Source organism: Lissotriton vulgaris, chromosome 5, assembly GCF_964263255.1.
Source record: "Lissotriton vulgaris chromosome 5, aLisVul1.2, whole genome shotgun sequence".
NCBI classification, from domain to species: domain Eukaryota; kingdom Metazoa; phylum Chordata; class Amphibia; order Caudata; family Salamandridae; genus Lissotriton; species Lissotriton vulgaris.
Window position 1 is genome coordinate 167,904,600 of NC_141693.1, and position 26,852 is coordinate 167,931,451.

Genomic DNA, 26,852 nt, shown 5'->3' on the forward strand with positions numbered 1-26,852 from the left:
CCACATAGTGCTGAGCCATGCAGTTCCTCTCAAACGTAACAATGAAACAGTTGGAATTCTTCTTTATATGCCAGAGAAGGATTGTTCCCATGAGCTCAGGTGGCTTTCACATCAGAGTGGATTCATTGATTACTTTGAGAGCATTTGGAAAGGGCACACTGCAAAAAAGTCATGTCTATGTACTGAATGACTAGCCGGCCTACTCACAATTACATTGATGATCAATGCCTCAATTTGTCTCCTCACTTTAGATTTATGGTGAGGAATCGTGGTAAACAAATGTGATTAGAAGACACATATAAAAGTAAATAAAAATGTGTTTTGTATAGCGTTCCATGCCACATATCTGCTTTGTGTATGTAAATAACAGATCTTACTCAATTTAAACCCAATTTAATTGCACTTTATGTATTGATCTTGGAAATATGGAAGGTTGAGTTGTGCTTACTGGGATCTGTGAATTGCTGCATGATTTGTTGGCGACAGTACAACTCAATGGGCTATTTTCTCAGCTGCAATCCAAGAACCTACAATATCCTGGACATTTATTCTCTGCTTATACACCAGAGATTTGACAATAGTCCCTGATTTTGATTAGAAAGTTTCAGAAATACTTTCAAACAAGTTAGATCATCGTTGATTCCCCTGGAGGCTGCTCATTCTGAGATTGAACAGGGAAGTGGAAGGGTGGCTGGTTGTCTTGTCTAACCCTTTCACTCCAGAGCTCACATCTACAGAAGTACAGTTAATTAACAAACAAGGACTTCTTTAAAAAATGTATATTCTAATATTTTTATCTTTACTCACTAACCGGCCAGCGTACCGCAACAATACAATTTACCTATTAGCAAATAGTGCCACATACCTATTCATTTGGGACATTCTCTTCAAATCTTGCAGTGCCATGTAACGTAACAGATAGGCCCTTTTATACATACCACGAAGACCCATTGTGGGCCCTAAAGGCCAATACAAAGGCAGGAATGTCAGGATACATTTGTATACAATTAATTTAAATGGACCCCATATATATGTGGAGTGGTGTGGCTCACTGGTTAGAGGCGGCAGACCTGGAAGCAGAGAACGGCCCGGAACCAGGGTTCAATTCCCGACGCGGCAGGGTCGTGGACCATGGTCAGCGGACTCAATAATTCTCGCCTCGGTGCCTACTCTAACCAGGGATCACACTCGGCAACTCTGGGCATTAGCTTGCCTCATCTCCACAACGGCCCCCCACATACGCATCATCTCACAGGGAAAGCCAGGATGGGTTCCCCAGCGGTCTACAGCGCAGAGATACCCCATGTGGGATTCATGCGCTTTACAAGACATCATTACATTACATTACATTACATATATGGAGGAGCTATAATGAAATGTTGGTATGCTTACTTTCCTTGGAAGCCCCTGGCATACCGTAATGTGATAATAAGCAGTTACAGTGAAGCATTTTGAACATTCTAAATCCACTAATTCTGGGGAAGTGCAGCAATATCGTTGCAGATGGACGTACACTTTTTTCTACCTCCAGGTTTCTAATACTTGGATTGCATTTCCAGGAACAGGGCTGTGGTTAAGCTCTGTGGTGAGCACACTCAATCTCTGGTTTCCTGTGGCCTTTGCTTAACCTTGATCCCCTGCACTCTGCAGCCATGAGAGGTGGCTCTTATCTTACTCTCGGAGTGCCCCGTGGTGTATGCTAACACTGTCTCTTCTTATTGCAGCACAGCAAAGACCCGAACAGACAGCAAAAAAGGACAGAAACCTCTGCAGGCTTTGCATAATATAAGGACTGACTGCAGTGTGTGTGTCTATTTGGTGCCAGAGCGATTGCTAAGCTAAAGGTAAGATAATATGTTACTTGCTGTTTGTACAACTCAGCATACAGAATTTACACACCCAGCAAGCCCCGGTATTATGGTTGGTTTGACCAGTTGAGGCTGCTGTTATGGAGGCATCAGGGGCCTGTAGTTTTAGCCTTCAACCAATACGATGTGTGTGGGACACCGGCATTAGTGTTTCTATTGTCTTTAACCTTGCTTTGCTTGTTGCTTTCCTAAAATCATGTTTATCCTAACACCATAGGTTTTCACAAGGAGTGATGTGTTCCTTCTTCATCTTGCATTAGTCCTCTGTTCACAGTGGCGTTGCCCTCTATTATGTTGGTTATCACTGGTCCCTCCATAGAGAATAATGTGGGTGTTTGACCTTCAACCAGTCCATCCTGCCACTTGTCCACACTCCTACTCACTTGTCATTTCTGTGCAGATAAAAGGTTTTTTCGTTTTGAGGGCCTCAAAAATGCCTTGACTACTATCTACAAAAATATGCCCCATTAGAGTTTACAGAAAAGGTACACCCAATGAGCCGACAAACCAAACACCATGCATAGTGTAACTTGCTACCTGTGTGGGAAAGCACTCCACTGAACGCATAGGAATACTAAGTGCTTTATTAATGCTACAATACAACTTTTATAAAAAATATACAGTACACTATGTTTATGTCAAGCGATATTTCGTTGTATGATATTGTGACATACAACGTTCTCTGGCTTTAACAGACAGGCTGAGTCCAGTTAGAGTACCACAGACTAACACTAGGTTATAGTTATAGAAAGGATGGTCTTAACACTGGGTTTTTTGCAACCTAGGAAAAATAGTGCTATACTGCTGACAAATTATATCTAACTGAAAAGCATGGCTCAGCATAAAACCCATATTGGATGGACATAACTGCTTCAGTGTCTTTACAATACTCTATAATGGGCAAAACACCTACTCACACCTGTGCTTTAATGGTGTGTTCTTCTGGTAGAGTCTAAACCTATGGAATGATTTGTATCTTATTAGGATCCAGCCTTAGCTGTGTACATCTGCTTCCTAATCTGCTGGGTGACAGACACCCCAAAACAACGGCCTCATAATGACAAAAATACTAAGAGCAACTCAGAGGTCATAGCTAATGAAAAACTTGTGACCAATCAGCTGGCAGAACTGAAAAGAGGAGCTGATAGGCAGGGGAAGGGGGCCTGTGTAAATAAAATGGAACCCAATGGAACCTCCCTGTGAATAAGCTCAAAAGAGAGAGGTGGCATGATTACTGGAGCAACAGGCCTCTTGAATACCACTGTCCAGCTAACTCAATGGCTCGCACCTTAGACGAGGATCTGGTGAAAGTCTAAAAAGTAAGGAAAGGAAAAATACAATGCGGGTCGGATTCTCAAAAAAATCATAAATCTGTACTTCGCCCTCACAAGGTTCAGATGTATGACTATTTGAAATTCAGAAAGGTTTCCACTTTACAGTTGAAACCTCTGGCAGTCATAGGCTTCCAAGAGAAACTTTTCTTAATTCACTTTTTTCTTGTGAAAGTTTCCCTGTACGTACACCAGTTTGGGGGGTGTTCCCTTCCCAACTGGGATAAGGATTTACTCCTTCTCTGAACAGGAGTATATTTTAGTATCTTTTCCATAATAGCAGTGGGTAGGAGAGAAGTTTGTGAATACCTAAAATTGTATGTTTTTGGAGAACATTCAAAGGCATCCCACCTTCTAATGACCACTACACGTCCACCATCCCTGCACGTGATTATGCTCCTACTAAAATCTAAACGCCACAAAAATGATGGCTGCATGTGCAAGTCAAACTTGTACGTGCAACAAAGCTTTGGGATTCAGAGCTAATATTCGTACAAACATCTGAGAACAAGGAACTAATCTAACAGGAGGACCTCAGAAGAGATGCGAGCATACACACACCTCAATTCAGGTCGAAATGAAAACTACAGAGACAAACAGACAGAGCTCATTACAGTTGAGAACATGTACTAACAATCCAGAAAGAATTACAAATGAGAACAGTCTACACCAATCGAGAGAGCACATTATGTATCCAAACGTATACTAACCCAACAACTCATTGCGGACGAGAATTGAGATTCTATAAACAGACAGAGCTCATCACCGACAAAAACAGAGGCAAACAGTGTTCAAGACAGATAACAAGAAATAATCCAAGACCGCTTTACAGAAAAAGTGAGACTGTCTAAATCTCGGATTATGGGACAGCTAGAACAGGTACTACCCAAAGGGACAGCACTCAGGAAACGAGGACTGGGAACCATCACATAGTGTTGTGTAAAGTAGAAAACAGAGCCTACTCTATCAAATAGAGAACTGGACACGTGAAAAAGTAAAACTGACAAAGTCAATAAGGGACTACTCCAACAGATGATAAAGGGTACACTGAGAAAGTACACTGCAGGTGAACATAATGGCTGTTAAACATATAGTGCCTAATGTCGAGGATAAACTTACATGTTTGTGCAAGTTTATGATTTTTCAGCCAGGCTTATCTTTTTATGTGCTGATTTCTCCGCCCCAACTGCTGAGTCTTGGCGCTTTTAAATTTACTATTAAAATGCAGTTTATCTTTGAAGTGTGAACAGGAACTATTCCAAAAGACATGGTTGAGGACTCGTAAAAACACACACTACACCAACTGTAAGAGCATGAGAGCACTGACATTAGATGTAATGCTGCTTCCGGCCTCACGTCAGAACAAAGAAACTGACGAACTCTAGTTATAGATTATGTTTTCCACATTTCAGATATAGGTGACCACTGAACTTCACCTTAGTCTAGCCCCCAGTAATGTTTAACATTGATACCAACACCAGGAATGTCTGAAATTATTATGTAATTTCTTTTCACAAAATGTTACAAAATTCATTAAAACTGTCATGCAATTATTTGCAATTACGCTTTCTGGGTGCAATGTGGTTTGCCAGTATCTTTTGTGATTTATTTTTCATGCATGTGGCATAAAAAAGACGCACAAGGCACCAGCAGAAGACTTTTCTTTTTTTTTACAAAAGCCATTCGCTCACTTAAAAAAAAAAGTTATGCAAAAATGAGTAATTCAAAATGTTAAGAAATTTTGCATATTTCCCGAAATGTAAAAGTCAGGAATTTCACAATTTTTCCAACATCTGAAACCCTCAAAACCTGATCAACATCCTTTTGAAACTCCAGAATTCACTGGAACAGTACTCCAATGGTTTGCATCCTATCTACCCGATCAACAAATGTCCTTTTATATGCACACACCAAGCTCCTACGTGTTTCCAGTTCCCTGTGGAGTCCTGCCAGGAACCATCTCCTTCCTCCTCTTCTTCAGCCTGTACCAGGACTTCTCCAAGTTCTCCTTGCCCACTATCGGCTCATGGTTAACCAGTATGCCGATGATACGCAACTGTATCTAAAAGTCGCAACTCACAAAGGCACAGCTCCTAGGAGATTTTGCCTATCATCCATCAACCATGAATGACATGTGTCTCACAGAAATGAAACACCACCAAAATAGAGTTCAGCCGCATCATTAAAAACGGAGAAGTCCAAGTCAAAGACCGTCTCAATGATGTGCAATAAAACTTATCCTCTGCTCTATTCAACCCAAACACAGCTCAAAGGTGGCAAGAAGAGCTGCCTCACTAGGAGGTAAGCTTACTGCGACACAAATAAAATGGCTGCATCTTTACATTTTAATGTTGCTTAATATTTCCATTTATATTCAGCAGTAAAATCAAGAAAGAAGGTCTGCAGGAGTAAAGGGCACCCAAGGGAAAGCTGTACAGACCGGGGAACAGGGCTGACAAGACTGGAGAAGTGTTAAAGTGACCTTCCCTGATTGTTAACTTGAAGTAGTCCCACATATGCAAAAGTTTGCATCATTTGTTGGTCCACTGTGCCACAAATTAAATGAGCTGTTTGTTTCAGTACAGATTCCAGGAAAAACCGACTGACTTTCATCAAAACTTTGTTGTTGGCCAGTCTCAACCGAGAAGCCAAGGACTGACGGAGACCGATCTGTGATCTACGGTCTGCAGGTCCCATCGAAGCAAATGTTTTGTGAGCTGGTCGGAAGCATGGGCACGTGCTGTTTTGGAGGAAAGGCTGTGCTTCTTTCAGATTCTGTTCACTTGCATTACTTCCACACCATAAAGTAATGGTATAGGCGCCTTGAAACTATTTCAGTTAGCATTATGTGCTACGATGAAAACTCGCTTGTTCATTTACTCCTGCAGAAGAGTGTCAAGAGGAGAATCAGCAGGCGTCCCTGCAGGAGGTAGTGTATACAAGAGTGTGCAATACAATACATGCTCCCTTCCCAACTCACTTGGTCTCGAACGCCCAGTCATACACTGCACCACCTTACAACAGCATACATTACGACACAAAACTGGACATATTCATGTTCTGTTCTGAAACATTTTCTACGTTTGTATATGTTTTGCAAAGTACAGTACACAATGTTAGAAAACTTGTTAACTATGTTTAAGCATACTATTTTGTACTGGAATTGTACCCTTCCAGTATCAAACCTATGCTTGACATCACGCATGGTCTTACACTACCGGTTGAAGGATATGTGTGTTGGTGCAAGGCAAGATAAAGTGTGCCAGCGCCAGGAGAGAGAGAAACTATGCATATCTTAGTAGGTAAGGTGCTGTTCTGCTCTTTCTCTTTTAAGTACCACAGAATCTCTGGTTGCTGTGCTTTGTGAAAGCTTAGTAAATCTGCCAGTTGTGTCAGTGAGTTAAACATCTGCTGCTGAGAAATGCGGTAATCTGCAGGTCAGATAAAAACCAGCTCCACCTGACCATCTCTAAATTGGGCAATAGAAAGACCTGTTAAATATAGTGCTTATAAACTGCAGAAATGTGGTGTGAAGCGCTATATAAGTAACTAGATATTATTACTGTTCTAATTATGAGACCTTCATTACTCTCTTGGTACTCTCCTACCACGTCTTCCATGATGTGTTAAGACAAGTAATGGCTCAACAACAACCCACCTAGTTAGAGGTGGGTGAGGCGCTGTAAGCCAGGCTTGAGCCTGAAGCCTGGCGCTGGCTTAGCTCGAGGTCCTGCTGGAACCTCGAGCCCATAACGAGCTGAACTTGCATGTTGCTTCTGTCTGTCTGCCTTCCTCTATCCTAGGGGTGGCATTACAGCCAGAACTGTCAACCAGGTTGGAGTCTCGGCAGTGCTTAACATCATGTGTTTCTGCACAAATCACTTAAAATCCCACTGTCTAGAAGCAATTAATTTGACCTTTTGTAATTTAACTAACACTCATGTAAAGCGCTCCACTATCATAGGGGTCCAGTTAACACTATGTAAAAACTGCATAAAAATGCACAGAGAGATAAAAGCAAAGCCTTAACATAAGCAAAGACAAATAAATACCGATTTCCTGGCTGTTTGTACACAGTGAATCCAAAAACACGGGATAAAACGTGGCTTCTCTGCTTAAATTATATGATCTTTGGCAAATATTTTATTTCAACAAAACTTCTTTTCTTCATTAACGCCTATAAAAGCACTTTCACAAAGGTAAGTTCAGAATACCAACTGTATAAAAACCTATTGGGCTTGATTTAATAGCCTATAATGTTGCTCTATAATAATCTGGGTCCCGAGCAGTGTTTACATGACAGTGATCTTGCCGTTTAGTGCACTAATGGTTAATGTTTAAAAATTATCACTTTTAATAAGTAATTTTCAGTGAATTGCTATGTGATTTATTACTGTCAACGCTTCACAGGTTAGAGAAATACACATCACTCAATTTTGAAGCGGCTTAATCATATTTTATGTTATGTTTGTTGTGTGATTTACATACCAAACATTTTCAGGGCTCGGCTCGTGCACAGGTTCTAAGATCCGAGCCAGCCTTGGCTCAGCTCTCCCTGTAAATCTGTTAGCTCGCCCACCTCTAAGCCTCGCCTTCTCTGGGCCCTCCTCAGTGAGCCAAAGACTATTAAATATTGTGTTAATCCGCGTCTCGACCTCCCTTCTCGTCGTTATCTCTCCCACCTTCATTTATCTCTTTCCCTCAAGGTCCTCTTTTCATTCACACGAACGTCCTCTATCGCTCCTTCTTTCTCTCACTCTCGCAAACTCCTATTCCCTCTTTTCCTCAGTCTCTTGCTGCTGCCTTCCCCCTACTGCTCCTTCTCTGTTTCTCTTTAGCTCAGGTTTATTCTCTCCCCACTCTCTCGCCTGTCTGCTCTCTCACCTCTCATTTCCTCCCTTCCCCCGCCAGCTTGTATTCTCTCAGCTCTTCCTCCTGGCTTTCACATGCGCTGCTCGTTCTCTCCAGAGACTATCTCCATTTTCTCTGTCGTTCCTGAGGTCTCTCTCTCTCTGGTATTCCCTCCCCTCGCCATGACTCCCCCCACCCCCCTCACACACTCACTCTCCCTCTGCAATGCCTCTCTGGTGCGGAGGGAATTCTGCTTAAGAGGAGCATCTTGTAAAGAGGCGGGTAAAGTGGTGGGTGTGACAGCAGGGGAATATACACTAGCATACAGTGCCACTTTACATTCCTTGATTTCCGAAAGGGACTTGGGGATATCCGGGGTCATCAGAGGTCAGGCCCCTCTCAGTGACGACTCCATCGGCTCCTGTTTGAGCTGGCAGTGTGGGTGGCGCAACAGCAGGGAAAGCACTTGCACAGCTCACCTCTGCTCCGCCCGGCTGTACATCTCGCCCCTCTGACAGCTGCCCATGGTGATGGGGTCGAAGTTATGGAAGGAGCGGAGGCCCACCCCGGAGATGGCCACCAGCGGGGAGGTGAAGGAGATCAGCACGGCCTTGCTGTGGTAGAAGGGGTGGCTCAGGTCGTGGATAACAGGGATCACCATGGGGTTGTTCCTGCAGCTTAGAATATGGACACCTGCAGAGAAGATACAAGAACAGCAGGTCACACAAGGAGAGCGCACAGAGGCGTCAACAAAGCATAGCAGGGATACTGCCCCCTCAGCATCATACACACAGAGTGGACTGGGACATACAATAACTCTGGGCACCAAAATAAAAGTGGCCTCATTTAAGAAAAATATATCTACAAAAAAATGCCCCCACTTGCAAATCGGAGCAGTTTTGAGCTTTAAAACACATGCTGTATACTTATTTACCGAGGTAGGAGAGACTGTATGTATTTATGCTTGTGGCAGGCAATGTAATATCAGAGAAATCAACAGAAAAAAATGGGACCATCAAAACATAAAAGAGGCCCACATACCCCCATGAAAAAGCCCACACACTAACCTGTTAGAGCAGACCTTCTGACACTGCCAGACTACCCTATAGGCCAATATGGCCCTGCCTGCACCCTGACAGACGACAGTACTGTCTTTGATCACAGAAGAAGTACTGACATCAAGACCCAGCCCATGACAACCTGGGAGCTGACAGCACTGTCAATGAATAACGAAGCTGTACTTAACATCAAATCCTGGGTGCTAAACACTATCAGCAGCTGATATCACCACAACTGACCACAGGAGAACTACTGATGGAAAAGCCTGCACCGTGAGCCCTGAAAGCTGGTAGCACTACTATTGACCACAGAAGAGGTACTGACATCAGAGCATGGACACTGAAACCATGATAGGTGGTTTCACAGTTATTGATCACAGAAAAAGGTACTACCGTAAAAATGAGGCCAAGAAACCCAGAGAGATGACATAACTGCTGCTGATCATAAAACATCTACTGAAGGCAATGCCAAAGAACAGCAGCCGGAGACCTGATGGTGTCTTTGTTGACATCAAGGCTCTGACATCAGAGCTCTGGCACTGTACCCCAAGAGGTAACCACATGTTTAATCTTTAAAGCAGAACTACTGTTCACCCAACCTAGGTGTGGAACCCTCGGAGCTCATGGCACTTTCCTTGCTATTTGAAGAGTTACGGACATTCAAAGCCTGAACCCTGAGGGTTAATAGCAGCTTCTGCATTTGACTCCTCAGCCCGACAACTAAACCCTGAGAGGTGGAAGCACTTTGAGTGAGCACAGATGAGCTTTTGAAAATACCTCTGAGCCTTGCATACCTAGATCTGAAGCCAACTTTTTTTTATTGTAGTAAAACTTCTGAAGTCAAAACCCTGGGTCCTGCACTTTCAGAGCAGGAGGATAGTCATCGATCTTCCCACCCTATGAACAGCATCTCAAAGAGCTAATATTTGTACTCAGAATCTCAGAGCTTCTGACATCATACTTGGGGCTTGCAAACCAATAATCCAACCTTTGATGTTGCTGAACATCAGACCCTACGCCCTGGGAGGAGGACATGTTCATTAATAAAGTCCAGATGCCTTTAGCACACACCTGGCTTTAACTCTGAGAGATGATATAGCATTTATTTTCCAATGCATGGCAACTCACATTAAAACTATCAGAAAATTGCATCTACTATTCACAATATGGGTTCTAAAAAGCTACTGATCACGGCGGTGCTATCTCTGCCTTGGTCCCTGACAAAGATTTCAGGATCAGAAGCAGATCGGACAAGCTCATTCACTCTTCCAATTCCACAAGGAACCGAAGACCCCCTTCTTTAAAGAATATCTAGTCTATAGCGAAGCAGCCCTAGTCTCGAAAGCAAAAGACACGCAGATGATGGACAGGAATGCAGTCAATAGATCTAGGTTAACCGCATCGCTGCGGCGGCTTTTCCCGCTGTGCGCGGCAGATTCGAAATTACCGCGTTACGTGACGAGCTGGCCTTGTCATCCGCGCAGGACAGGTAAGCGCGATGACGAGCCCAGCTCGTCAATAGCCTCGAAGGGGTTAAATCCATTGTTCTTTTGCTCACCATGCCACCCCAGTTTAGACCCCGCCATATGCAAATCAGTCTTGACCCTGTGCCTCATGGGAAGAGTCCAGCCTGAACTGCAAAGCCAGGTCCTCCCTGCACCGGAACCAAGGATCCTGGGACCAGTTTGATATTGTTGTGCGTTCTGTCCATCAATTGTTCTTTTTGAACTACTCTCCAAAAGGTCAGACAATATGCAAATAGCGTTGACACCCTCAGCCCATAATCTACACCTGTTTCTCTCTTGGATCCCTCCCTCTACAATGCAGCTTTACAGCTAGGCTCGTGCTGTACAAACACCCCTCATCATGCAGCACTCATCGCCTTTATTGATAGTGGCAGGGCTAGGTTGGGATTTTTCCCATGTACACGTCTGTTTGTCGTGAAGCTATAAGACCACATGGCAAGAGAACGAGATGTATGTAGATTTGTTTGCCCTTCTCTCAAATTATACGACTCGGTATAAGTTTGAAAATTAGAATAAACTTTTTAAGAGATGCACAGCGAGTTCAAATTTCCATTTGTCACTAGTACATTTACCGGTGATCGCAGGAAGTTATTACCTGGTACCTTATTCTACCACTTTCCAACGCTGTAAAGCCACCAGTAGGGGAATGTTGAGCTATATCGGGTAGATCTCTATCCCTGAAATGCCAATGACTAGGTGGACCAGATGAGGGTGAGTTACGTGTTAGGCAAGGCACGTGAAAGACTTCCTCATCTCATCTGGCCTATCAATACCCCTGCTTGTCCGCGAAATATCCAAGATTCCTTATCTGCAAATCAGCCTCAAACATCATCTCCTTTGCAAACTCGCATACCCAAACATAATTCAATGTGTGTCCCGAGCTTGTCCCTTTGGTTCATTTCCTGTTATATTTCACGCGTTATTTCTCATGGCAATTGAGTTGCTTCCACTATATCAACAGACCACTATACTGCAAGATAAGTAAAGCTACGTGTACTAGGAGAATTCACGATTTTAGCACTAGGTAGCTGAAGTAAAGTTAAAATAATAAAATGGTTTCTACGATGTAGTGGGATTCACACTAATTATGGTCTGCTATGATTTACCTCAATATAATGTTATACAGCCCCCTTTTTGAAAGCCGTAACACTGAATTGAAAGTCGTTCAGATCTCGCGTTAGCTCCCACACGCACCTGTGTCTTCTCTTTAAGGACCTCCTCTTTATTTTAGAGTCTACTCCAGTGTCTACGCCCTCAGGCTGACCCTGGAGTCACCCTGAGTCTTTGTTTACCTCCCACGGGCCCTTCTGATAGGTCGGTATCAGGTACCCCTTGGATTGGCAATGCTGGGCTCCCCGAGCCCCACATACCACAGATTTTTTCATCCCCACCCCCCCAGCTCCGACGTCCGGCCTTTCTTTCATCTTCCGCTCCACATTCCTCCATTCCTTTCATGGCGGCTCAGCGATAAGGGCGTGTGACGCCCATGTCAGCTGAGGTCCTCTGTAAGCAGGGTCGGGGCAGGGGTCGGGGCGCTGTCCCTCACTGCCTTGACAGGCCGGCCGCCTGGACACAGAAGCTGGCAGACAGAAGGGCTCCAGGTCCCTATAAGCTGTCTATACTCGGCCGGCAGGCACCGTCGCGGGAGGCTCGGATCTGCGCAAAGTCATGAAGAAAAGCTTAGTGACTTTTCATCAGGACAGACGGTTACTACGGAAATGGGGTGGGGGCAGAAGAAATCAGGGGGTCTCCAGTGGCTGAGCGTGTGAACGAACCCCTTAAATGATCGTTTGCTCAGATGTCGCCTACAACGCGGCGCCCCCTCCCAGGTGTCATCTTTAATTGTCAGTGTGTTGGGAAATGGGAGGGGTGAAGGTGGAGGAGGACAAGAGAAAGGAGAACAAACAGAATTCAGAGCAGTGTTTACTACACGTTTCTTAGAGCCAGGTTGGAGGTTACTCCTGCACCCTTCCTGAGATCAGCGCCCCTGGTGTGGGGCCAGCTAACCCATGCCCCCACTCAACAGACACAGTCAGGAGCTCTCAGCTGTCGCCCATGCACAGTGGGGGCGGTGGAGGCTATTACGCCACTGGCCCTGCTGCTGCCACACCAGGTGAGCTCCTGACGTCATGGGACACTTTTAAAGAAAGCTACATTACCTGTGAACCAGTGCTTAATTTGTAAATAAAACAGACATAAGTGCCAGGGCTGTCATCAGGAAGCCTCTGAAGCCTGCACCACCCATTGCTGCCGGTGGCAGTACAAACACATCTACGAACCACACACTCCTTCAAGTGTGGCACTGCAGAATATTCCAGGCCCCCAAAGCTATAAGAATGGCTTGAGTGGTCAGAATTAGCCCGGTTAGTCTTTAATGAAGTAATAAACAAGTGTTTTTTAGAGATGAGCACAACAACAAACAGCGCCACCATGAGGCAGACTGTCATAAGGTTCGGAGACCTTTATGGCCTAGAGAGGAGCTGGGAGTAAAAAGTAAAAAAAGCACAAAGCCAGGAGTGACAATTATCAACATTTTCACAGGCTGTAGGGGAGTCACGGTGAGGTACTGAGAAGCAAAATACCGTATGAACTTTTGTTCCAGTGCTTCCAATTATTAGCAATACCCACAAGAATTGAAGTGGCCAAACTGGCCCACCGGCTATTGAAAGAAAACACAGCTCATCGGAAGGCTATGCAAATCTCTACCACATCTCTGTATCACTAGGGACACCCCTGGGATCTGAAATGACTAGATGCTGATAGAAGGAAATGATCACTACCTCTTTTTAGTCCTACTCCTAACAGAGTTAACTCCTTGATGGGACATTAACCTTCCCCACCCACAAGCATGGCTTCCACAAGCCACACCCAATCACAGAGCCAGTGACTGTAATTTCATAATGCTTTGACACTAAAACAGCAAAACATTCATAAACTAGAGCATGCATAAACCTGGGTGTGGAACACGCTTCGTTCAGTGAAGGGCATGAACGTTTACTGCTAACTCAAAGGACAACTCTCTAAGGAACTGCAGCATCTCCATGCGCTGGCAGACGGACTCTCAAGAGAGAGATACCATAAGCAATTGAAATAACAAACCCAGGAACTGCACTACCACACATCCAAGCTCTGGAACATGAAAAGCTGAGTCAGGCTTCTACCAGCTGAGATACGATTGCATGAGACCTTTTCTGACCAGATTGGCCTGTAATGTGTATGCCCCAAGAACCTCCAAGCCTCCTTGGCCCTCCTGGGTATCTTGGTGGAGCAAACCAGACCTATCTACACTTACTTCATGGAAGGTGGTGTTTGAGCCAAGAAACAGAATGGCAAAATTATTGCAATCTCAGCAAGGTGGAGGCTCAAGTCAAAGTGCCTGCTTGTGAGATGTGAGACAACGCCGACACCGACACTGATCAACTCAACCATCTGGGCTAGTCATCTATTGAGAAAAGTTTTTAACCTCAAGTGAATCAGAGCATAGGAGGCCTACGAATTAAAGGGACACAGAGTGATCGCGGGTACGTTGCCCCCCTCTTCATCACCCCAACGCTCCTAGAGGGAACAACGCTACACCGCAGGAAAGCAGCGGGAAATCGCAGGGGTAATAATGAGGACTAGAAACTCGACCCTAATGCAGGCCCAGACACAGGCAAAGCCCCGCCCTCACAGATCTGCTAGAAGACGGAAGGCTAAACTCTTCTACCCCTCGGGCGTGGGGGAGCTCTACCCTGGGCCTGCGCTCTTGGATTCATCTGGAGCCACAGGAACCACACCAATGCTCCCAGGCTCTCTTTCTGGAGCTCCAGCATTGACAGTTTCATCAAACACCGTAGCGCCGCAAACAGGGGAAGAGGGGAAGTGCCATAAACGAGCCAATTTAATCCCCACTTTATCCACCCTCTCCGGTGCCACCTCTGGGCCCTTGGGTAATAGAGATATAAGATCTTTCATGCATCCCTTGGCAACAAGTCCCGCCGTACTTTTCAGGCCACAGAGTTGCACATTGTCTAACATATCTCCAGAGGACGACCCGAGCTCGAGCTCCATTGCGCTCAGGCACCAGGTATTCCCCTATCACCAATAATAACCACGCTTCAGGGGGTGATTTGCTCAAGTTAGAGTCATCTGACAGGGCTGCTTCGAGGTTTGATCACAACAGAACAAGATCCCCGCCCCCTCTAGCGTCAAAAAATCTTCAAATAAACTTGCCCTCATTGGCCGACCTTCGCACCGGACAACGCCGTCGCGCATCAGGAAACGGAGAGCATTCGCCTGATGCGCCCGGTAGCAGCAAATGTCCAGTTGAAGGAGGAGGAGACATTACAGAATCATCGGCCCAGCACATCCAGTCCCCCATCTTGTTGTGCTGGAGTCCTCCGGACCAAGACAAAATGTCTCCGCCATCTCGCACAACGAGCAGAAGGGGGGACAGCCCCCCAGTACTAGTTGACCATCTAACTTTGATCAATGAGACCTTGATTTCCATGACTGGAGCCGCAATCATGCATGCCGACAAGCTCGACGCCCAGATAAATATTTTACAAACAGTGGCAAACTTAATCTCTGGGGTTGATGTGAAATTGGATCATCTGAACTCTCTGATCCGTAGAGCACAGGGCAGCACAAACTTTAAGCCCGAACCATGTAGTTGCGGCGCTATCCTGAAAAATCTAGATAAACTTCCGCACATTATGACTACACTAATTGAGGATCTTAAAATAGAAGCTGGCAAGAACAAGGTCTCAAACGCAAAGGCACCAGCGCCTGATCCTTCTAAAAAAGAAGACTTGAAAATCCCTCTACTAGACAGCATAGAAATCGGCAAGGCAAACAAATTCGACAGGGTGGAACCCCCCATTATTGATCAATGCAAACTTAGTATAGGTCTCATCGACCACAACAAAAATCTACGACCGGCAGCAGATTCCCATACCGACCAGCCCAGAACTCCAAAAACACCTTTCGAGGAAAAATAAGAAAATTTTTTAAAAACTGAACAAAGCGAACAAAAACAAATCTATAAGGGTGTGGCTACGTCCCGGAATCCACACGCATGGACATAAAGAGACACCGGAAATGATAGAACTAGATGCAATCCCCACAATACCAGCAAGCTCGGCACAAAAGCATGAAGTTCTCTTTCTCGCTGACGCAGCAACCATTCCAGGGCCGGATGCCCCTCCAGTAACGTCCCTGTCAGTTCCACCAGCACCAATCACAAGCCTAGTAAATGAATTACAAGGCCAAGACGCCGTTGAAGCGATTCAAACTTGCACCATTGAACATAATGCTGGCTCACACGATCCGTTGGTCACTGTCTCAGCAATGCCGACGACGCATGGTGCGCCTCAAGTGCCATGGGCTGTCTCAGATACCAAGAACACCGTAAACTCCTTGTTTAACAATTGCCTTCCTAGAATTCCATTCACGGCGGCCCCTCAACGAGCCATGAGCGCAAAAGGTCAGGCAAGCGCCCTTTTACCTGGTTGCCCACAGTCAGCACAAACACGCGGTCAGGCCTCGCTCCCTGCTGGTTATTTAAAGTACGACCAATCTCAAGACCGGGAAATTGGGCTGTACCCAGACTATGTCTCGCAGGGGAGGTGGGACATCCTCAATCGCAGTAACCTTCTGACCCTCTGTGCGAACATTCCAGGGCTGGAGGGAATAAAATCTACGGACATTGAAACTGTCTCTTTCCTACCGCCAGAAGCGGAAGAGAAAAATGAAACAACGGAGTTAACCTCCACGAACTCGGCCTTGGCAGAGGCCTTGAAAAGCCAGCATAAGCTCCTGGAAAGTTGGGGCATAAAGATAAAACCTAAGCTTCTACAAAAATATCCACTTATACTAAAAACACAGTTGGTATACCCCCTGATGGGAAATATGGCCCATCTAGATGGAGAGCCTTCATGCCCACAGGCGCATTCCACCTACGCCCCAAAAACGGCGGCTACCCTTCTGGGGTCCAAAGGGGGCATTAACACTGGCCACTCCATCAGAACCCCAATAAAGATAACCATGAATCCAATCCAGGGTACACGCACATGTGCTACACTGGGACCTGTGAACAAAGATTGGTCCTGGTTGCTGCCTGCTCTAAATTCCAAGACCTAATGGTCATTGCCCTAATGCCTGGGGCCATTTCCACCGATGCACGGTAAACACGTACCTAAAGCCCTCAGAGAAGGAACGGCCTCCAGTGAGTCTGAAAATCATGTCTTGGAATGTTGCTGGACTCAGGAGGCTGCTTCTTAAACAAACTGCGGTGTCATTTATGAAGGAAGCAGACATTATCTGTACACAAGAAACCTGGAAAATACACCCCCTCTGCTTGAGAGGATATGCTGAGTATGGAAAACCCGCTAAAAAGCTCAACATTTTCAGCAGACCGGCCAGTGGGATATGCACCTATATTAAACATTCACTTAACCTGGAATTTGCAGAAATATCTAACCTGCCGGATACTCTCCAGGCAGGCATCCTGAAAGGCTGTCGGAAGGCAAACAGTATCTTTTCATTTTTATTAGTTAATCTTTATCATAACCCTCACGGGCCCAATTCTAATATGGCCACGCTGATTCACCATATCGAGCGTCTAATGCTTCAATTTGCGGGCCTTGAATGCATCATTCTTGGTGATTTTAACTCTCATAACATAGGGGTCTCAACCACACGCAGGTGCCAGGCAGGGGCTACCAAGGCCCTGAACGACCTTTTAAAAACCTATAATCTGGTGACGGCGCACTCACTCCTTCTAAAGAATACTCCTGGGCTGATTGTAGCTCCCACATTTAATAACCAAACTACGGTCGATTATATAATCCTAAGTGGCAAACTCCAACTTTTAATGTCAAATTTCTCAGTCCAACCGCGTAGTGACAGCGATCACGCTGCCCTAACTGTCAGTTTGAACCTCACAGCGGACCACAACCACAAGCTTGAATTCATCGGGGAAGCCGATGGGGAAGAACTAATAAAGCTGCCCAGAAGGATCAAATGGGAACAGACTGCAATCAATAGATTCAACAGCTGGGCTAATCATTGGACAGGGTGGTCACTAAGCGATCAGAAAAAAGACGCCATAGAAACTTGGAGTGTCACAATAGAGACCCTTGCAGTGACTCTTCGCGGGAATTTGAATATTACATCATACAGGCGCGCCTCACCTACATATGGGTATAACTCTGAAATTAAAATAAGCGCCAAAAATCTAAATAAAAAACGAAAACGTTTCCGCAAAATTGGGACAAGTTTAAACAATATCGAACTACAAGAAGCCAAAAAAAACCACGCAAAGAAGGTTTGGGCAGCAAAACGTGCCCATTGTGAAGCACAATGGCTAATAATTTTTGACCTGCTGAGCCCGGAAAAATCACAGGAGTTTTGGAAGTACATATGCAACCTGGGCAGAGACATAAATCACAGAGAAAACTCCCTTGAAGCCTCTACTTGGGCTGCCCATGTAAAAGCACTATATACTAATGATGGCGCTGCTAACATGCAAATTGACACACCCAAGGTTGGAGACAATCTAGGCACATACACAGAGCTGATGGCTCCACCGGGGAAATTGCTTGTCTCTAAAATCATTAAAAACATCAGACAAAACGCTGCTTCAGGTCCTAATGGTCTCCCTGGACATCTATTCAAGGCAAATATTGACTTTTGGTCCACTAATCTGACCCACTTGTACTCTGAATGCTGGCTCCGGGGGGACGTACCAGACTCATGGAGAGGCTCGCTTTTACAGCCCATCCACAAAAAAGGCCCAAAAACTGAACCTACCAACTACCACATGATCACACTGCTTGATATTGAGGGAAAAGCTTATGCCAGCACCATCTTGAGGGCCCTCGTAGACTGGACGAGCGCAGAAGGCATCCTCCCATTTTGTCAAACCGGTTTCAGACCAGGGTCTGCCACAGTCGACAACATCATCGCTCTTTCTTTCCTGGCACAACGCGCTCGGAAAAGCAAAAGCCTTCCCCTCTTCGCATGCTTCATTGATTACTCGGCGGCTTTCGATGGGGTAAACCAAGCAATTCTGTGGAACAAGCTGGTCCAATGGAACATCAACCCGGTACTGCTAAGAGCGATACAGTCCCTTTATCAAACAAGCATTTACAATGCAATAGGTCTCGCATTATTAAAGTTTGAGCTATTGGCATTGTAAATGACAATGTCTTTTATTCATTTGTTTTTAAAATCTGCAATCGGTGCATAAACATGCACTTTGAATGTATAGTCCATGCTTACACTGAGCAAGGCTGGCAGTAAAAGAGACTGCCAGCCTTGCTTCTCATAAGCATAGACTATAAGTACAAAGTGCTTGTTTATGCACCGATGCAAACAAATAAAAGGCATTGTCATTTACAATGCCAATAGCTTAAACTTTAATAATGCGAGACCTATTGCATTAACAGTGAACCGTAAAAAGAGGGTGAAGAGGTACTAAACCATGTAAAGTCTTATCAAGGAGACCTCTGAGATGCTAGTGGGGCTGGGGAGAGTCCGCAACAAGTCAGGCAAAAGAGAAGAAAGTCAGACCTTTGGAAAAACTAACTCACAGCGGATTTTCAAAATGGTGCCACTCTGGCAAGAGGTTTCACAGAAGGACATGAAAATAAAGACATTTATAAACGGAAGGAACTTATTAAGAAGCATAAAGCCTTTAAAATAAAAAGTCTTGCCAGGGTGTATCTAAAAAGGGGACTTCTTGGGACGGAGGCAGAGTGAGAGGCACTATTCGCAGACTCGAGTGTGCTTATCCTGTTTGCATGGCCTGGCCTTGGAGATAACTTCCTGTGCTGAAGTGCACTTACGCCGCTGCGGCAAGTGCCTCTTGAATGGTAACAGCTGGATGACAGCGGATTGCCTGCCTCACCGCGCTGGACTTTGGACAACCTGCATGTTAATGGCCGGGTGGCTGGCTTAGCAAAGCGCCTTGAGGTCGCAGGGCCCTTGCAACAGCGCGCCTCAAGCGTTCGAGAGCCCTGTCTGTGCAGGAGTGTGCATAATACTGCAAGCACCGTTGGCTGACTTGTAATCTCTCTTTTTTTACAACTGAGGAGAGACATCTCTCAGCCAGGTGGAGGATGTCACGTCCACAGCATTACAGATTAACCACCCATATGGTAGGTTTATCTAGAGGGGGCATCTCTCGAAATTGCAGCCTGCAGCACTACACGGATAAATTGCACCCAATCAACGCACAGGTTGATGTCACGCCGATCCAGCGAGAAACGTGCCAAGAGAAAATTCTGTCGGCTAATGCACCTGCTGCGAGTAACCAGAACGCCTCCAGTTGAAATCTTGCCACAAAAAAACTATGCTTCGGGCTGGTGGTGACCCCGATATTTACATTTCTGTGATACCACGAGTCAGCTTCCTTCTTAAAAGTGAGGTAAACAAGGTCTTCCAAGATGCAGTCAATCAACCCCACCTCCCCTGTGTAGTTTATAAACCTACTTTACAGCAGCATGCAAAGGGCTACGTTTATAAACTGCATGCAAGGGGCTGTGTCTGTGTGTGTGTGTATGTGGGGGGTTGTTAACCTTACTTATGGAACGCTGTAAAAACAAGTGTCACAGATGGTTTGTCGAAATGACACGCAGTGTGCGTGTCACTGATGAGGTAATGTTTTCCGGAATGACACCTTGTGTGCGCCACTAATGGTTTGCCAAAATGACACGCAGTGTGCGTGTCACTGATGAGTAATTCAGCTTTGTTAGTACTTATATTTATTTAACGGAAGAGTTCCGATGTGCTTCCTGTATGTTGCTAGGTTACCGGTTTTACAAAATGGAGTTACGTTTCTTGACCCCCTGCGTGACCTTGCACCGGTGTCTACGTGCTTGACGTCGTCAATTGTGACGATGTGCTGTAAATTGCGTCCATTCAATAACGTAGAGCATTCGAAATCACCGCCGCAGCCCTGCTCCGTGAAAACCGGAAGTCAGGCACTTTTGGCCGAGACGGGGGCGGGGCCTGCAATCCAGCAGGAAGTTCCGCCCGCCGCCGCCGCCGAGGAAGCAGTGAAGCCGGCCGACTCCGACCAGCGCTGAAGAGGAGACACGGAACACGCCGAAAGAGCCCGGTGAGTGGGAGGGGAGGGGAGGGGGGGCCAGGGCTAATGTGAAGGCCTGTGTGTGTATGCATGTGTGCGTGCGTGTGTGTGTGTGTGCATGTGTGTGCGCATGCGTGACTGTGTGTGATTGAGAGAATGCGAGGCAGGGGATAGTGTGCCTGCGTGTGCATGCGCGCGCCTGTGTGTGTGTGCGTGCGTGCATGCAGAGGGGTGGGGGCTGCCTGTGTCTGTGTGTGAGCGAGGGCTTGCGCCTGTGTGTGTGCGTGCGTGCATGCAGAGGGGTGGGGGCTGCCTGTGTCTGTGTGAGAGCCAGGGCTTGCACCGCGCATGCGCAGCTATCAGACGCGCGCTCCCGAGGTGAAATCTGACAATGGGAAAGTGCGCGTCTGATAGCTGTCCGCTCTCCTAAATACGGGCAGCATAAGTTGTCGAGCTGATGCATTCATACTTCGCATGAATGCCACATCAGCTCGACCTAAAAACATGGGTGCAAATTAAACTCTCGAGGGACCATGCATCAGCTAAGATAAACACAGACAGAGGCTTAAAACAAGGGTGTGTGTTAGCCCCACTATTGTTCAATTTATACACAGCGGACATGGAGAAGGCTCTGACTGGGGCTGCCCTGGCCACCCCAAAGATTGGTGGAAAAAAAATTATTTTCATGCAATATGCTGATGACTTGGTTCTTTTTGACCACACGAGAATGGGGCTACAGAAGGTACTGACGGAACTTGCCAAGTACAACGACAAAAACAGGCTTGTAGCAAACCCAAGCAAGTCAAAAGTAATTATTTTTGGTCACTACCCTAGGAAGAAAGCTATAAAATGGAGACTAGGCAACCTCCTTCTGGACTCCACGCAGCGGTACACCTATTTGGTAATTTGCTTCCAGGAATCGGGGCTCACAAGTGCCCACCTCAAGTCTATCCAAGCCAAAGGTAAATCCATCACCTATGCCATTTGCAAGCTGCAAGCATCCTTACATAGCCCGTCCACCACGGCCATTAATAGAGTTCTTAAAGCCAAACTTATGCCGTCACTTAACTATGCTCTACAGGCATTCCCGGGGAAACTGAGTAACGAATTGGAAAAAAATCAGTGCAGAGCATACAAGAAAGTCTTCCATCTTCCAAGGTGTACTAGAAACACCCTCATTCGCCTGGAGTTCTCGCTCAACCAGCAAAACCTGGAAGAGTTGGCTGCCCTAAGCAAATATTACTTATTAACAACGGCGGCACAGGAGAACACATTAAAGGCAGTCTTGAAATGCATTTTCACAGAGCCTGAGAACCCCTGGTCGGCCACCCTCGAAGTGGCTAAGACCCAGCTCAAACTTGCCACGGACTCATGGAACCCTGAATATGTCAAATATTTTGCCATCAAGAATGCAATAAAAAACAAGTGCGTGCGCGGTCACGGGAACTGAATCTGGACTCCCTGAGTAGAAAAGACTTGCATAAGACCTTGTGTCTTCGCACACCCAGCATACTCCCAAACATCATCTCACGCAGGCGGTGGGCCGTGCAGCCCTCCATAAGATTTTGGCTTATAGACTACACCCACTGCCCCTTAAAGAACTATATTTCTGCGGTCAGGCCAGCTTTGAAGTCCGGGAATGCAGGCTCTGCAAGTATAAACGTGAGTCCTTGGCCAACCTCCAGTTCTGCTGCCCGGCCCAACGCCTGGCCCGTAGTCTTTACCTCAGGCCAGTACTAAGACAATCGGGGTTACACACCGCAGAGGAAGGGATTACTCATCTGTATACCCTTGCCACTGTAAAGCACATGGCGGCCTTTGGAAAGTTCATCTTTCAAGCTCGGGCTAGGTTGATGGCTTCCAGAGGCCGGACTCTAGAGTCTCCTGTCGGCCTATGAATCTTTGCCCTGCATGCTCTGCACCTATGGACCTTTGCAATTTCCTTGATTTTACCTTTTGTAATGTTGTTACCTTTGTATTTTGGTTTTATGTAATGGTTTTTAGTAACCAAACAAATAAAATTCATTCACAGATTCCAGAGAGATAGAAACCTGCCTTATGTGCTTGTTGGAAAGGGACAATGGACATATCCAGGGAATGGAACACCAAAATACTTCAGACAGAGAACGAGTTATCCAAACAAACCCTTTCCCAATGATTTACCCCCCCCCCATTAGTTTCCATTGAAGTAAACCACGAAAAAGGGAAACCCTATGCTTCTAGAGGAAATCCAACAATTTATATGGGTTACATTATGGACGTTCAGAAGTCAACTATCCAAATCTAGATTTGGAGATAGAGAAGCGAGCATGGGGCTTCCTACCGAGATCGTGGCTTTGGTCCTTGGTATCAAACAGCTGCACCCGGATTGTCTCCTGCTGCTGATCATTGTAATAGGTGCCATCACTGACTAGATGGATGATGACGGCAGCAGCCACCATTGGCCGGGAGAAATATGTCTAAAAAGACAAGACAGCACGGGTGAAAAAGAAGAAAGCATATTGCTTCGCAGGTCCTTATCTTCAAAACTCTATTTTGTTGTGTTATTTCCTTACCTTTAGCCAGAAATGTCCCTGGTTTACATGTGCAGGGACTGTACAAGGGAACCAGGCATTCTGAGCCACTCCGTCATTCAAATCTGTCACCTTGGTCCGGCACACCTGCAAGCCACAAAGGAGCGTCCAGTTAAGGCAAGAGAAAACATGGACAGACCCACATGAGATAGACAATTCACATGTAATGAGGAAAACAATACATCCTGCAACTCTAGGGTTAGAGCTGCGGTGAATGTGATGCATGTTAAATTTAGGAACACCTGAACAAGATGCTAATTGTATTGTGGACAATATCTGCCTTACTGTAATTTACAAAACAAAACTCTATACACTGAAAAATGTACATGGTTCCTTGGAACTCTCTAGCGAGAAATGATGTACACGTGGATACACACTGCCTGACGGGTAGCAGGGAGGGGGTAGCCGGAGCAGGTAGCTTTGTAGAGTGGGATGCATTTAGTGCAAACAAGTTGTCTAGTAAGCAACAAGTGACTGTGAAAAATTCTCACAGAATAAACATGTGTATTGAAGAATCCTGCACCAGCTGATAAGTACAACTGAGATAAGCTTATATATTTACTTACAGTTGACATGAAGAACACATGCTTCCCTGGAGAAGGTATTTACAGACAGTTCCTGATTAAGGAACATACTTTGCCCCAGTGAAGTGCCCAGCTGACTACAGTATACTGTATACAAAGACGAACACATGCTACAGCAATGGGGGCGTCTATAGGGCGTTTCCCCATTTTAGGTGGACATTGATACCTGTCTGTGCACATAAGATCCTTGAGATATTAACTGATTTAAGGCTGCTAAATGTGCGAAGTGTAAGGACAGGGCACAAGTCAGAGATAGAAGCCGGTAGACCGCATCCACCCACTATTTTCGCAGGGTAGATGCTATCCACCCTGCCAGAAATTGAGCGCCACTAAAATATGCTGAACTCGTCCCGATATAATTTTCAGACACCGGGACACGTTCATCAGCACCTGCACGTTGTCTGGTTTCCCGTCACTTTCACAGAGAGAGAGCGAGAGAATAGGAGACTTAGTTGTGTCCTCCCTAGCATAATCACAGTACACAGATTGTCAACTAGGCTGGATTAACAAAGAGAGATCCAAGGAGGTTTTCAAATATTTTGCAGTTGACACCTCACCCACTATATAGTGGCACGCTTCATCTTCTGCACCTATCCACACAATGGTACCACCAGGGCGGACTCAACCAATGTTGGGAGTTCTTATATAAATCGTTACTGGATTTTAAATAGGGATCCAGAAGAAAAGTGGTAAAGTGACTCAGGGTATACCCAAGTAAACTTCCTTCATTAGTTGGGTACCTTAGATATGGTTAAAAACAGGTTGTGGGGTCTATCTGAGTGACAATGACTCAATTTCCCCTGAATAAGCCAACATGTCTCAGTCAACATTTAAAGCCCATAGAAGGTCTGAGGCCTTCATCAGGGCCTCAATGTTTACTGATTCTTACCATGTGTAGATATGAGGCCTATGGCTCTCACCTTCTATTGGAACTCCTACTGGAGAAAAGCAGAGAACAATAACGGATGCACCGAAGAGTTTTTAGTGTATGACAGTAGGTGCCAATATAAAAATAATCAGCTTTGATAATAGCTTGTGCAGAACTTGTACCGATGGGGTGACACCCTGTGGTATTGGCCCCCAACTGGCATCAACCACCTATCCATATCAGACTTCTGCACATTTTAAAACGTTTTCATTTGGCATCATATACGACAATGCTATAAAGTGAAGCACGGCAAACCACTGCAAAAAAACACTGCACACTTGAGCATGCACATAACTTCATTCTGAACAACATGAGGCTACAATCACACTTCTTACCCTAATTATGAGAGGTTCAGGAATCATGCACATCTGGCGGGAGGCACGCTCCTATAGTCAAACACTTGTGATAGAAGCATAACATAGTCAGTGGTACTGCTCAGCTATGGGGGGTTGCATGCCTTATGCATTAATATCGAAAGTACGAGTCTTGTATTCGCTGATTACCCCTGACACACTGATTGAGGCAATAATCCAGAGGTTTTTGTTAAAACAAGGGTAAAATGATGGATTATCCTATGGCATATAGTTATATAATAGCCTAGCTGAAAAATAGTGCTTCCGGAGTTTTAGATGGAAATTAGTCCCTGAAATCTATTCTGGTGTATGTTAGCACTATGATGATGTGCCTGTTAATTAACATAACAGGTTAGGTGTGGTCACAGGCTCCAGGAATTAGCGTTGGCAGTCATGCGCCATTGTATAGGAATGACCATATGTGGCAGACAGCACTTGGTACACTGCCTACAGGTTTACTCCGGGTTACAGTGATAAACACATCACAGTTGGTTTTTAGTGAGCCGCCCCCCCGGGGTGCGCACCTTAAGTGAAATGCATCTAGAAATACTTTATGCTGTGTGAGTCACCCTAAAGATAATAAAAATCATCACCCTATGGTGTGGGGCACAAACACATTATTTCCTTTTCTCATTTCTTCAAGGTAGCAGTGCCTGCCTACAGTGCCTGCTGCTCCCCACTCAGACCTCCGCCGAAAGCTAGTGTTCGTGCGAGCAAGTCTTAAGAAGTGGAAAAGAGACGGTGATAAGGTCTTAGGCCGTGTGGAGATATGACATCTTAGTTGGTGCTACACCGTGGGCTGCTTTGGGATCACAGGAGATTTAGGGGAAGATTTACATGCCCCTTGCTCCACTTTTGTGTCTCTTTTCCCATGTTAAAAGGGACGCAAAAGTGGCGCAAGGGACTTGTAAATCTGCCCCCTAGTACTTGGTCTATTGCTAAGTAAAGCAATTCATGTAAAAGTATAAAATGTAAGCGTGAGAGGCCTGTGAAAGTGCAGTGTACTGTCATGAGCAGCTTTAATGGTATATAATATTATTTTCCTAAACTTTATCTTTCGTCTATATGACTCCAAACTGCGTGTGATAACTTTATGAGGGGGCATAGCACCGAGAGAGAAGTTCTATAGGGAACCGTCAAAAAGAGATGCTTTATTTCTGTTGAAGCACGGCTGTTTGCGTTTTTAGGTCTCGTCCTATTAATCCCGCAAGGGATAATAGGACGAGAGTATTGAGGGCAAACCAAGCTCTGAAACCACCAGGCGGATTACGTCGAGTGCATGTGCTTGTGCACGCGCTTGCCATTTGCTCCCCGAGCCGCCTGCCTCCGAGAGCTTCACTTCAAAGGGATCCGCTCCCCCGCCCCCTGATTCACACTTCAAAGGAATGCGCCCCCTGCCCACGCAATGCCGAGAGCCAGCGCTTCCCTCCCTCCCACTCGCTCACTCCCCTTCCCCCCGCCCCCCACCCCATCCGACTTGTCTTCCCTCAAGCTCCTCTTGCTTCCTCCAGCATGTCCTTATTTTCCCTTCCTCCCCACCAGCTACTCCCACACCCATGTCTGTTGCCCCCTCCCTCTCCCACTCCCCCAGCTATGTTACTCTCGCTTCCGTCGTCCACCTAATTCTTGATGGCTTTCTAGCATTATGGTACCATATGTCATTTTATGGTGCTTTTATTTACAGCTAAATACACTCGGATTCTCCTAA

At 45.7% G+C, this 26,852-nt stretch overlaps 1 protein-coding gene across 1 annotated transcript in view; it reads right to left on the reverse strand.

Annotated features, from left to right (window-relative positions):
- The window catches only part of PAPPA (pappalysin 1), an 870,469-nt gene that overhangs the window by 116,227 nt on the left and 727,390 nt on the right, over positions 1-26,852 (reverse strand). Inside the window, exons 11-13 of the mRNA XM_086921096.1 lie at positions 23,262-23,366; positions 23,030-23,165; positions 8,530-8,743 (exon numbers count right to left, since the gene is read on the reverse strand). Of these exons, the coding sequence (XP_086777222.1) occupies positions 8,530-8,743; positions 23,030-23,165; positions 23,262-23,366 (455 nt within the window). The remainder of the gene's footprint in view (positions 1-8,529; positions 8,744-23,029; positions 23,166-23,261; positions 23,367-26,852) is intronic.